The 14,008-nt window shown below is 43.7% G+C and overlaps 1 protein-coding gene across 2 annotated transcripts in view; it reads left to right on the top strand.

Annotated features, from left to right (window-relative positions):
- The window catches only part of Ebf4 (EBF family member 4), a 43,211-nt gene that overhangs the window by 20,000 nt on the left and 9,203 nt on the right, over positions 1-14,008 (top strand). For both annotated transcript variants that reach the window (XM_070006901.1, XM_070006900.1), the window contains one exon: positions 13,780-13,861. In XM_070006901.1, coding sequence (XP_069863002.1) covers positions 13,780-13,861 — 82 coding nt within the window. The remainder of the gene's footprint in view (positions 1-13,779; positions 13,862-14,008) is intronic.

The following is a 14,008-nucleotide window of genomic DNA, read 5'->3' as shown; positions in this document are numbered from 1 at the left end:
ACTAATTATACCAGCACCATTTATGAAATGGCTTATCCTTTCCCACTGAGTTGTAGTAGGAGCTACATCCTTACTAGTTTCCTTCTATTGGTTGGTTTGTTCCAGACTATGTGTTTTATTCCTTCGATTGATCTGATCATCCCTGAGCTAGCATCAAATCATCTAACCATTATAACTTTATACTATACAAGAAAAGAGTTAGAGGAAAGTTCTCTATCTTCCCTTATATATATATTTTTTTTTCCTTTTTTTACTGGTGCCACATGGGACTTGAACTCGGGGCCTGGGTGCTGTCTTTGAGTTTTTGTGCTCAAGGCTAGCACTCCACCTCATGAGATACAGCTCTGTTTCTGGTTTTTGGTGATTAATTGGAAATAAGAGTCTCACAGACTTTCCTGCCCATGTTTGCTTCGAACTGTGATCCTCAGATAGCCTTCTGACTAGCTAGGATTAAATCATGAGCCACAATGCCTGGAGTCCTTGAATATTTTTTCAGAATTTTGGATACTTTGGCATTTTGTGTTTTCCTATAAATTTTAGAATCCACTTGTAAAGTGTCATACCAACACACACACACACACACATATACTTTTTTTGAGTTTTGAACAATATTACAACAGATTTACACACTAGTTTGAAGAATTACATTTTCATGGTAATGAATCTTCCTATTCATAAATATGGTTTAGCTCTTCTATAATATTGCTTAATAGTTCTTCTTTCAATAAAAGCCATACACTAGTTTCTACTCATTAATCTATTAAATATGCATTTACTGAGGAGTTGCTAAGTACCAGGCCCTAGGTAAAAAGGTCTAGGCTTTTAAGTATAAAAACATAAACAATGAAGAAAAAATACTTGTCTTCCAGTATTTTCCAAGTATTCAATGGGGAGTTGGGGGAATAATAATAGTTATATGTATTAGGAGGTAAAAAATGGAAAAATTTGAGAAATGTAAATAATCAGGATTTGAGAAATGTTCTATATTGACCAATATGGTAGCCATGCATAGAAATTGGGCACCTGAAATGTGGCTACTATGACTGAGGAAGTAATTTTTTTTTTTTTTTTGCCAGTCCTGGTGCTTGAATTCAGGGCCTAGGCGCTGTCTCTGAGCCTCCTTTTTGCTCAAGACTAGCACTCTATCACTTCAGCCACAGTTCCACTTCTGGCTTTTTCTGAGTAGTTTATTAGAAATAAGAGTCTAATGGACTTTCCTGTCCAGGCTGGCCTTAAACCATGATCCTTAGATCTCAACCTCCTGAGTAACTAAGATTGTAGATATAAGCCATTGGTGCCCAGCTTAAAATTTTTTTTTATTGTTACTACAAAGGTGATGTGCAGCAGGGTTACAGTTGCATGTCAGATAAAGAATACATTTGTTTTTAGACAATGTCTCCCTTTCCCTCACTTGCTCAAGAGAGTAAATTTTTGTTGGTTAATTGGAGATAAGAATCTCATTAAACTTTCCTGCCCAGGCTGGCTTTGAAGCACAATCCTCAGATCTCAGCCTCCTAAGTAGCTAAAGATTACAGGTGTGAGCCACCAATGCCCAGAAAAAGTTACTGAGGCTTTTTAAAGTGGCCTAACATATGGTCTATACCAGAAAGTGTGCCATGTACACTTGAGAAGAATGTTTATTTTGCTGTCTTTGTGTGGAGTGATCTATAGATGTCTTTGAGATATAGTGGTTTATAATGTCTGCTGCCTAATAGTTCTATCCATTATTGAAAGTAAGGGATAGAAGTCACCAACTATTATTAGTGAATAATCTGTTTCTTCCTTCTGTTGCATTTTTCTTGCCTCATGTACTTTGTATCTGTGATATTAGGTGTACATGTTTATACTTCTTCATCACAGTGACACTTTTATGTTTTAAATTTTTTCCTAGCTTAGTGATTTTTTTTTTTTGGGGGGGGGGTCTGGTAGTGGGGCCTGAACTCTGGGCCTGGGCGCTGTCCCTCAGCTCTTCAGCTCAAGGCTAGCACTCTACCACTTGAGCCACAGCGCCACTTCCGGCTTTTTTTTTTTCTGCTTATGTGGTGCTGAGGAATCGAACCCAGGGCCTCATGCATGCAAGGCAAGCGTTCTACCACTGAGCCACCTTCCCAGCCCCTTAGTGATGTTTTTATTAACATACATTAGTTGCACCAATACTTTTATTATTAAAAAGGTTCTTAATTTCTCATAACTTCCTTAGGCTGGACCTGGGGTTTCAACTCTGGGCCTGGGTGCTGTCCCTGAGCTTTTGTGCTCAAGGCTAACACTCTACCACTTGAGCCAGAGCTCTACTTCTAGCTTTTTGTGTAGTTTAGTGGTGATAAGAATCTCACAGACTTTCCTGCCTGGGCTGACTTTGAACCACAATCCTTAGACCTCAGCGTCCCTAGTAGTTAGAATTACAGGTATGAGCCTGGCTTATAACTAATTTTGTCTTAAAAATCACTTTGTACCTTACTATGCCCAGTCCAGCTCCTTTTCAGTTAGGCTTTATGTGATAGATATTTTCTCATTATTTTATTTTTAACTTTTGGATTTAAAGTGTGCTTCACATAGAGAGTATATAGTTGGGATATAGTCCATTCTGCCAATCTCTGCCTTTTAATTTAAGTATTTGACCCATTTATATTTAATGTAATTCTGATAAAGTAAAAATTACACCTACCTTTTATACATACACCCCCATATACATATATATGTATATATATATATATATATATTCTCTGTGTTGTCCTCTATTCCTTCATTATTGTCTCTTGTATATTAAATGGATATCTTCCTCTATATGGTTGTAATTCTATTGTTATTGTAATTTTATTTAATTTGATGTTTATTTAATCTATTTTTTCTTTTCTGTGCCAGTAGAGGGGCTTGATCTCAGGGCCTTCAGATTTATCGCTTCAGACAAGCATTCTATCACTTGATCCACAACTCTACTTCCAGCATTTTTGGTAGTTAATTGGAGATAATAGTCTCACAGGCTTCCCTGCCTAGGCTAGTTTCAAATGGTGATCCCTCAGATCTCAGCCTCCTGAGTAACTAGAATTACAGGGATGAGCCCCTGGAGCCCAGCTGTATTTTTAAATTATTTTCTTAACAAGTTCTCTAAGGATTATAATTAATATCTTAATTTAGAACAGTCTAACTTAGATGACAGCAACTTAATTTCAATAGTATACAAAAACAATACTTCAATATAGCTCCATTCTATCTCCCCTCTTGTGACCTATAGTTGTTAATAACATTAATCTTCATAAATTATAGTTATTGTTTTATACAGTTTGTGTGTGTGTGTGTGTGTGTGTGTGTGTGTGTGTGTGTGTGTGTGTGTGTGTATGTGTACTGGTCCTGGGGTTTGAACTCAGAGTTTGGGTGTAGTCCTTGAGCTTTTTTGCTCAAGGCTAGTGCTCTACTACTGGGCCACAGCTCCATTTCCAGATTTTTTGGTAGCTAATTGGAAATAAGAGTTTCACATACTTTCCTCACTGAGCTGGGCTTTGAATCATGACCCTCAGATCTCAGTCTGGAGCCATTGGCACCCACTGCAGTTTCCGTTTTTTGTTGTTGCTGGTCAGTCATGGGGCTTGAACTCTGGGCCTGGGTGCTGTCCCTCAGTTCTTCACCTCAAGGCCAGCACTCTACCACTTGAGCCACAGCACTACTTCTGGTTTTCTGAGTGGTTTATTGGAGATAAGAGTCTTATAGACTTTCCTGCCTGGGCTGGCTTTGAACCACAATCCTAAGGTCTCAGCCTCTTGAGTAGCTAGGATTACAGGTGTGAGCCACGGGCGCTCGGCTGCAGTTTCCTTTTTTAAAGTACTTTTATTTTGAACAGTTTCATTTTTGCAGTAAAAAATGAAGCATAAAGTACAGAGTTCTCATCTATCTCTTGACCCCCATATATATATATATGTATATATATATGTATATGTATATATATACATATATATATATATATGTAGTTGTCTTCTAAATAGGATAAAAAACATAGTTAACATGTGTTGTTTTTTATTTTTTTTTATTTTTTAATGTTTCTTCTTTTATTTTAATTTTTATTTTTTGTGAACATACTGTACAGAGGGGTTACAATTACATGGGCAAGAAAATGAGTACATTTCTTATCAAGCATTGCAGCCTCCTCCTTTGTTTACCCTTCACATCCCTTCCCAGCCTTCCCCCGCCCCCCCAATGTGTTTTTTTTATATTTACCTATGTATTTACTTTTACTTTTTACTTTGTTTCTTCATGTGAATTTGAATTTGAATTACTACATTGTTGTTTTTATTTCAACCGGAAGAACTTTTAGTATTTCTTATATGCCAAATCTGTCCATGATAAATCCTCAGTCCTTATTTTTCCCCAAAGTCTCAATTTCTCCTTCATTCTTTTTCTTTTTTCTTTTTTCTTTTCTTTTTTTTTTTTTTTGCTAGTCCTGGGGCTTGAACTCAGGGCCTGGGCACTGTCCCTGAGCTTCTTTTTGCTCAAAGCTAGCACTCTACCACTTGAGCCACAGCACCACTTCTGGCCTTTTCTGTTTATGTGGTATTGAGGAATCAAACCTAGGGCTTTATGCATGCTAGGCAAGCACTCTACTACTAAGCCACATTCCCAGCCCCATCTCCTGGATAGTTTTGCTGAGTTTTGATAGTGAAAATTTTGGTGGACAGTTTCTTTTCAGCGCAATTATATCATCTATTGCCTTCTGACTGCCATAATTTCAGATGAGAAGTCAGGTGTTAATCTCATTGGAAATAAGTTTCTTTCTGTTTCTCTGTCTCTCTGTCTCTGTCTGTGTGTGTGTGTGTGTGTGTGTGTGTGTGTGTGTGTGTGCATGTGTACCAGTTCTGGGGCTTAAACTCAGGACCTGGGCACTGTGCCTGAGCTTCTTTTGCTCAAGGCCAGCACCCTACCACTTGAGGCACAGCTCTCGACTTCCAGCTTTTTTGGTGGTTAATTTGACAGAAGAATATTCTGGCTAGCTTCTAATTGCAATCCTCAGGCTGGGAAGGTGACTCAGTGGTAGAACGCTTGCCTTGCATGCATGAGGCCCTGGGTTCGATTCCTCAGCACCACATAAGCAAAAAGAAAAAAAAACTAATTGCAATCCTCAGTCCTCAGCCTTCTGAGTAGGTTACAGGCATGAGGCACTGGTGCTCAGCTCCAGTATTTCTTCAAACATTATTCCTGGGCCTTTTCCTCTCTTTGCCTCAGGCTCCCATTTTGCATATATTGGTATTCTTGATGGTGTCCCATAGGTTTCTTAGACTCTGTTCACTTTTCTTCATTCTTTTTTCCTTTCAGTTCTAGAACCAGATCATCTCAGAGCTATCTTCAAGTTCACTGATTGTTTTACTTCTGCCACTAGACATGTAGGTTTTCTTGTTTGTTTTTGGTTAGCCTTTCCTCCTTTCACAGTAATTTGGATTCTCTAATCCCACCATGAATCAATTTAGAACCTGCTGTAAGGAAGAAACCATGATAAATGTTCAAGAAAAGAGAGATTTAAACAATTCTTTCTGCCCCCACCCCAGCAAGAACTTATAGAGAAGCTAATGAGACATTACATTAAAAACACTTCAAAATTATGGGGGGAAAAGCTTCAGTGAACTCAGAGATAGATCAGTTGAGATGATATGTATTACATAATGGGATAAGGGGAAGTAAAGAATGCTGTAAAACTTTAAGACACTATCAGAGCCAGGAGCAGTTGGCTTACACCTGTAATCTTTGCTACACAGGAGGTTGAGGTCTAAGAACACAGTTTGAAGCCAGTCCAGTCATAAAAATCTGAGAGACTCTTATCATCAATCAGCAAAAAGCTGGAAGTGGAGGTATGCCTCAAGTGGTAGAGCACCAGCCAGCAGTGAATAAAGCTAAGCAAGAGCTCAAAGCCCTGTTCAAGTCCCAGTACTGGCACAAAGAAAAAGAAAAAAGAAAAAAACAAACAAAAAACCCTATTAGCTATCAAAGAGGACTTTCTACAATGATGAAAATGTTTCTATATTGAACAATATGGTATTCAACAACCATGCATAGAAACTGGGCACCGGATATGTAGCTACTGTGATCAAAGAAGTAAATTTTTAATTGTATTTAAATTTAAAGAACTACATGTGTCTACCTTAGCAGACATCATAGCAGCTCCAAGGTTTTTTAAATATCGGCTTGATTAGCCAGGATGACCCGAGGGCTGGGGTGGATGTGGAAGATCCCTACTCATGGAAGGTCCATAGCTTCCTTCTTCTGGCTCCCAGGAGTTGACAGTAGCTGTGGGTTGTAGTCACTCCCTGGTGTGTGGTTGTGCCTGCTGCACAGTTGGTGTTTTTCAGTGACACTGTTGTAACAGGCCAGATCCTAGCCACCTGCCCAGGTAAGCTATGGTCTGTTTTGTTAGGGACACACTTAGATCTCAGTCCCTAGATCAAACACAACCTAAAAGCCTAATAGTGTTCATCTGCTGCCCCTTCCAGCAGAGCTCTTTTGCCCCCACAATCGCTGCAACTAGAAGCTTCCACATCCACACTCATTTTGGCAATTACCCTTGAGGTCCCAGAATCAGCGCTGAGGTGGGACAAAGGGTTCCCTCCTGCCACTCAAATGACCTGCACTTCCTTTCCCTGCCTGTCCCTGCTCAGAGCCCAGAGCCCTTGAGGGAGGAGAAACAGAGGGGATTCAAGAGTTTTTCCCATGTGACCTGGGAGTCATAAGTCAAGGGACCTGTGTGTGGGAAGGACTTGTGGAAAGACCTTTGGGCAGCCAAAGCCAAGCTGGGAGCCTGAATGGCTGAGGGAGGAGTGGAGTTGTGGACATTGCTCCCAGAGGAAGCCAGAAGAGGAGAAGGACTGCAGACATGAGAGGCCTGAGACTCTTCTTGTACGTGGAGGGAGTGGTGAGAGAATGAACTGTCTGCAACTTGAGTGATAGTGTCTCTTTAGAAGTTGTGAAACCAAATGTGATGTGTTTAAACAGTGCCCGGTGCAGTGTCTGCCACAGTATCATTTCTGACCCACCCCCGCCACCTTTTCTCCAGTGATTATCTTAGAAGTCAAGTGCACCTAAGCCTAAACAGCAGCAAGACCATTCAGTCAGAGCCAAGGAAGAACTTCCTGATTCTAACCATAGTCAGAGATGAACAGAAAGACATGAGCCTCATCTGGGGGTCCTAGGGCCACCTGGTTGCTTGGTGTAGAAGATGCCAGGCCTTGCCAACCCCACCCTGCTTCTCACATGATTCTTAAGTAAGAGATGCCAAGGTCTATGGCCTCAGAGCCCAACTCACCACCCCCTAAAGACTAAGGAACATACAGCTTCTTTCTTCACAACCCCAAATCACCCACAAACTGGCCTTCCTCCTAGGTGACTTCGTCAGCCTGTCCACCCTCCACTTTTGCTATGTCCTTCCTCCTACTCTTCCTATGAAGATCAATACTTTCATTCACAAAAGCATTCCCAACCTGGGGGACATCAGCTGTGCATACATGCCTGTGTCCCTATGGGCTCAGGTCCCCCTCAGTCACTGCACTCTAGCCAGTTCCCCCTGCCCCCCCCCACATGGAATGCTCAGAGACTTCCATTAGCAGCCTCTTCTCCGTGCCTCCCCTCCCCTCAGGCCTGGTTTGGGAAAAGTGGAGTCAACTACTATTCTTCATGGGTAGCCAGGGGGCCTTGAGCAGTCTCTCCACCCCCTCTCCCCCTCTCCTCAGACCCCATGCCCAGCCCTGAGGTTTGGAGAGCCTGGTAAGTGCCCTATCAACATGTTAATCAAATTACTTAGGAGCTAAAATTGACGCTGTTCATTAATTATACAAGATTATGCTAATTGTGCATGCAAATGCATGCAGGGGAACAGAAGGTGTTCAGGCGCATGGTGGGCCATTAGCATAGAGGATGGGGTGCGGGTGCATTGGCATGCTAATGTATGCGCCCCTGGCTATTTATAGTCCCCCAGCCCATCTGCACTGCAGCCACCTCTACCCTAGTTGGGGATCCAGGTAGGAAGGCCAGGTCCAGGCCCAGCATGCAGCTATAGCCCTAGGGACACTGTATTGACTGCTACCACAGACCAAGTCCTGGAAACAGCTTACGCTGCCTGAACTACTTGGGCCTGAACTACTCCAGCCACCTTCTAGTTCCCCTTCCCTTCTTGGGCAAAGGCCTTTTGCTGCCTGCTTTTCCCTAGAAGCAAAACAACTTTTGCAAGTGAGTCAGTGAGGTACCCTGTGCAGATGTCTGTCCTATTCCGTGGATCCTACAGCCTACACAATTCAGTGCCAACCCCAAGGCTCTGGCCTATAGCTTCCCCCCGTCTTATCAGGTACCACTGGACAAGTGTGCTGTCTGTGACATCACCAAATTGCCTCCTACTTCTCTTGAGGTCTTCTAAGATCCCATGCCCAAGATCCAATGTTTTGTCTCTCTTAGGCAAAGCAATTGGCTGCTGCAGGTGACATTTAGCAAACTATCCTGCCATACCCATCACTCTACCTTTGTGTGTGTGTGTGTGTGTGTGTGTGTGTGTGTGCGCGCGTGCGTGCTGGTACTGGTATTTGAACTTGGGGCCTTGAGTTCTTGACTTTTTTCTAGCACTTGATTTTTTTTTTTTCCCAGCTGATGCTCTGCCATTTGAGCCACACCTCTTCTGGCTTTTTTTTTTTTTCTTCCTTTTTTGCTAATTAATTGGAGATTAGTGTCTTACAGACTTTTCTGCTTGGGTTGGCTTCAACCCACAATCCTTATTTCTCAGCCTCCCAAGTAGCTAAGATTACAGGCTTGAGCCACTAATACTCGGCCTCATACCACTGTATCTTACTTTGGGTTTCCTTTTGGCACCTAAGTTCTATAAGCTGTTGTTTACTTCTAGATTCCCCCATGTATAACACCTGGAAGAAGTTTAATCAGCCTTCTGAAATGGATGTATGGAAGAGTGAAGGAATGCATGGTCCAGCGTCTGTAGACTGTTCCTTAGCTGGGGGTGGAGGGCAGCAGACAAGGAAACCACTGGAGATCATTCTGCCCTGGGAGCTATTCTGTTTCTTCTGACACTCAGAAGCAAGTCTTTTAGGGTAAAAGAAGAGGACACATGTGCCCCCAATTCTCCATCCCAGGCAAAGTGCCAACTTTGGTCTTAGAATATATACATATACATATGTATATAGTCATATACACACACACACATATACATAAGCAATTTTATTCTGTACTTTGCTCCTAATCTCCTTCTTTCCCAAGACATACAGGATGCAACAGGTGTTGTGTACATCCTGCCCCAATTCACCCATCCATGCACGATATTCCCTCTGTACATCTGTACTGCCCAACACTCTAGCCATAAGCCACTGGTGATTATTTAAACAATGACAATCAAAGCTCACACCTATAATCTTATCTCCTCAAGAAGCTGAGATCTAGCTGGGCACCAGTGGCTCACGCCTGTAATCCTAGCTTCTCAGGAGGCCGAGATCTGAGAATCATGGTTCAAAGCCAGCCTGGGCAGGAAAGTCCATGAGACTCTTATCTCCAATACACCACTCAGAAAACTGGAAGTGGCGCTATGGCTCAAGTGGTAGAGCACTAGCCTTGAGCTGAAGAGCTGAGGGACAGTGCCAGGGCCAGAGTTCAAGCCCTACAACCGACAAAAAAAAATAAATAAAAGCTGAGATCTGAGGATTGTAGTTCAAAGCCAGCCCAGACAGAAAAGTATGAGACTTTTTTTTTTTTGATCAGTTGTGGGGCTTGAACTCAAGACCTGGGTGTTGTCCTTTATTGCTCAAGGCTAGTGCTCTACCACCTTGAATCCCAGTGCCACTCCAATTTTTGTTTGTTTTTTTCCTGATGGCTAATTGGAGATGAGTCTCATAGCCTTTCCTGCCCCAGCTGGCTTCAAACCACAATCCTCAGATCTCAGCCTCCTGAGTAGCTAGGATTTATAGGCATGAGCCACCAACGCTTATCTCCAATTAAATAGCAAAAAGCTAGAAATGGAGGTGTAGCTCAAGTGGTAGGGACACAGCAGAAAAAGTTAAGGACTTGCGCCTAGGTCTGAGTTCAAGCCCCAGGACTGGCATGTGTGTGCACATATGTGTGCACACATGCATACATAAAACATTTAAAAGGTAGATCCTTAGCTGGGTGCTGGTAGCTCATGCCTGTAATCTAGCTTCGAAGCCTGAGATCTGAGGATCACAATTTGAAGCCAGCCTGGACAGGAAAATCTATGAAACTCTTATCTCAGTTAACCATTGACAGCAGGAAGTGGAGCTGTATCTCAAGTGGTAGAGTGCCTTGAGCAAAATGGCCCAGGGACAGCGCCAAGGCCCTGAGTTCAAGCTCTGTAACAAACTAAACAGCACTCTCCCCCTGCAAAAAAATAAATAAAATAGGTACTCTGTCACCAGATTTCAACAGCTGCAAGTGGCTAGTGGAGATCATTCTGGTATAGTTAGACAGCACTGAAATCTAGACCTTCACTCCGTAACTTCTGTGAGTTCTGTAGGGGAAAACTTATGTAAGTTCTCAGTCCAACTCTTCCTGTTCCTAACAGTTTTCTCTCTGGAAGTGGGAATGTCATTTCAGCCCTAAGTCAGTATCTCTTGGGGAGCCAGGGAGGAAAATGGCAGTGATAAGCTTTAGCTGTGTGACTTGGTTTCTGGCCCTGGGATTCCTAGGAGAGCCTGTGATGGAGATTCTTGTGATGTGGGTTATTGGAAGACAGCTCTTGAGAGGAAAGAAGTGCTAGGGCAGAGAGGGAGCTGGAGAGGAAGGTCTAGCTTGCCAGTATAGAGTATGAATGGCCCAGCAATCGGTCCTCCTGTGTGACATCAGTCTGTTATTAGCTGTGGGCTGCTGCTAGAAGGGATTTGCTTCCCATTGGGAGTAATTTTCAGATAGTTACTCAGCTCCAAGTCCTTCAGCAGGCAAGCCTCCCAGCAGCTGGGGGATGCTGGGATTCAGGCAGGCACCACCCTGCTGTGTGACCCCAGAACACTGGCTTCAGCAAGAACAGCTCATCTTACTCAGCTTTCCACCCATGGCAAGCCCCAAGTTCAGTCATTGCCTCCACATTTTCCATCTGCTGCTTAAAGCAGTGTGCTGAAGGTGTGTTCCTGAGGCAGTATTGGCACCCCTGAGAGGCTATGTGTGAGTCTAGTGTTTGCCCTTGAGTCATATCCAGCCCAGCATTTGCTTTGGCAAGGAATACTCCATTGATGAGGAAGGCTCTCTTTAATTTCATTTAAGCTGTTGTTATTGACATTTTTTTAAAAAGCCAGGTGCCTGTGGCTCATGCCTGTAATTCTACCTACTCACGAGGCTGAGATCTCGAGGACTGCAGTTCAAGACCGTCCTGGACAGAAAATACCACAAGACTCCATTTAAAATATACCCAGCAAAGCTGGGTGTTGGTGGCTGATGCCTGTAAGCCTAGCTACTTAAGAGGCTGAGATCTAAGTATCAGTTTAAAGCCAGCCTGGGCAGGAAGGTCCATGAGACTCTTATCTCCAATTAATCACCAAAGAGCCAGAAGTGATGCTGTGGCTCAAATGGTAGAACACTAGCCTTGAGCCAAAAAAGCTCAAGGATAGCACCTGCGCTTATCTGCACACATGTCTCTAACTTTTCTGTACTGTAGAGGGCTTTGTGGGTATCTGGTAGATATGTGAAAGTGTTTTCTGAGGGGTGACCACTGTGGATAAAAAGATGTGCTGCTGTGAAAGCTCTGTGGAAAAGTAAATAAAGGGTCCTCCAGGGGGATGCCCATTGGGAGTGGTGAGTCTGACAGATGACACTGCACGGTGTCTACAGTGGACAGAGGCAGGGCCCCAGGGGAGCTGTACCTCCAAGAAAGTGGTTGTCACCAGCTCCTCATAAGAGGCTTCCCTGGGGACAGCTCTGTTTCATGGCTGGTACCCAATCTTTTCCAGTACTGGAAGAGCTCCCTTTGGGGACGAAGCTTACTAAAGCTTCCTCTGAATAGGAAGTTTGTTTGCAGACTTTGGAAGTAATGCTGGGGAATTAAATGGATGTTCAAGTATGGGTGTACAAATAACACAGGCATAGTTACTATACTGTATATGGTACTTGTACTTAAGGCTCTCCTCCTGGTTTTAGAACTTGCCTATTGTTTAGTATAAGTAGTATGGCATACGCACGCGCGCGCGCGCACACACACACACACACACACACACACACACATACACACACCACCTGGTGCCAGTGGCTCATGCCTATAATTCTAGCTCCTCAGGAGCCTGAGATCTAAGGATCATAGTTTGAAGCCAGCCCAGGCAGGAATGTCGAGACTCTTATCTCCAATTAACCACCAAAACAAACAATAAAAAAAACAGGAAGTGGAACTGTGGCTCAAAATGGTCAAGAGCTAGCCTTAAGCACAAAAGCTCAGGAATAGCACCCAGGCCCTGAGTTCAAGTCCCAGGACCAGCACTCTCTCTCTCTCTCTCTCTCTCTCTCTCTCTCTCTCTCTCTCTCTCTCTCTCTCTCTCTCTCTCTCTCTCTCACACACACACACACACACACACACACACACACACACACACACACACACACACACACACACCTCCCAGAGGTGGGGTAATAAAAGAAAGCTGACCATGGGAGCCCATACAGTGGCCCAGGAGTCTGTGCCACAGGCCAGGACCAGCCACAGACTTTGGCCTGGCCCTCTGTAATTGTAAAGGGCATTCGCTCAGATACCCACAGACTCCCATAAAGGCTAAGGTAGACATCGACAGTGATCTGAGTTTACCAAGTGCATAACCACAGAAACTCTGTTGGTGATTGTCTTCCTGAATTGGAGGACCAAGAGCTTGTTGGTTTGTACATAAGGTGGCTTCATTACAACCTATCCTGGGGCTTTTCTCCAATGATGGTATGTGAAAAAGAAAATGGTCATCGGTATCTGTTCAGTGTGTCTTTGGCAGGTATGTGCTGCGTGTGATTAGGTTGTGAATGTGTACACGGGTATAGAATGGGTGCTAGAGGTCTCTCCTACATGGGGTATGCAATGACTGTGTTTTGGATAATCATATATAACAAAATGCATACTAATGTATATACCATGTTCCATATTCTTCCTGTACATACACTCTGTAGTACACATTTACACTGTGCATGGCAGGTATAGAATCACTGTGTGATGAGTTAAGCCATAGATACAGCACACAGTACACACCTGTGTGACAGCTATCTCTTGTAAGAGTATATAGCACGTGCAGTGGCTACAGAGGATATAACATTTGTACTGAGTACACGTGTAGGTGGTGGAATGAGCATCCTCTGGGGAAGAGGAATGCTATGTGACAGATGTTCTATGTGTAATGGGTATCAACAGGGGCAGGTCTCCAGGGTGTTACATTTACACTGGGTTGGTGTAGTAAATTCATGTTGTATTCAGAGAGAGTATAATCAGATGTGCGGTGGGTCTATATTGTGTCAGGCAATTTACAGGGGAAAGGTCCATCTACTGCGTATAATGGGCATCCTCTTTGTGATGAGTATATGTTGAAGGGGTGTGGTAAGCACACTCTATACACACTGTGTGGCTGCCCCCAGAGTGTCTATGGGAAATATTCTATGGAGTGAGAAAGTCCTTATGAAGAGGCTAGCCTGCATCAGGCATCCTGTGTAGACGTGGCTCATGCTGGAAATATGGTGGTGCGCACTTATACACGAGTAAACAGTGGGGAGGCACCCTGCCAGAAAAGGGCATCTCCATCTATTTCTAGAACCCTCAGACTCTCAAGCCCACCAACCTCACTGTTTCAGGTTCTTCCTCAAATTCTTCCTCAAATGCAACCAGAACTGCCTGAAGAACGCAGGGAATCCCAGAGACATGCGCCGCTTCCAGGTGGGTTTGGGGAGAGACTCCCTTGGCAAACCCATCCTTGCCTGATAGGAGGGGGGGAGGGCAGGTTGTGGTTCTGCCAAGGCAGGCCTCTGCCCAGCCCTGTGCCATCCAGGGCCTGGTGCCTGCTGGGGGTGGGGCAGCTCCATC

The sequence above is a fragment of the Dipodomys merriami genome, unplaced genomic scaffold (assembly GCF_024711535.1).
Source record: "Dipodomys merriami isolate MVZ:Mamm:240054 unplaced genomic scaffold, mDipMer1.0.p SCAF_7, whole genome shotgun sequence".
Taxonomy (NCBI): domain Eukaryota; kingdom Metazoa; phylum Chordata; class Mammalia; order Rodentia; family Heteromyidae; genus Dipodomys; species Dipodomys merriami.
The sequence above is the reverse complement of the archived record's forward strand: the minus strand, read 5'-3'. Positions and strand labels throughout refer to the sequence as shown.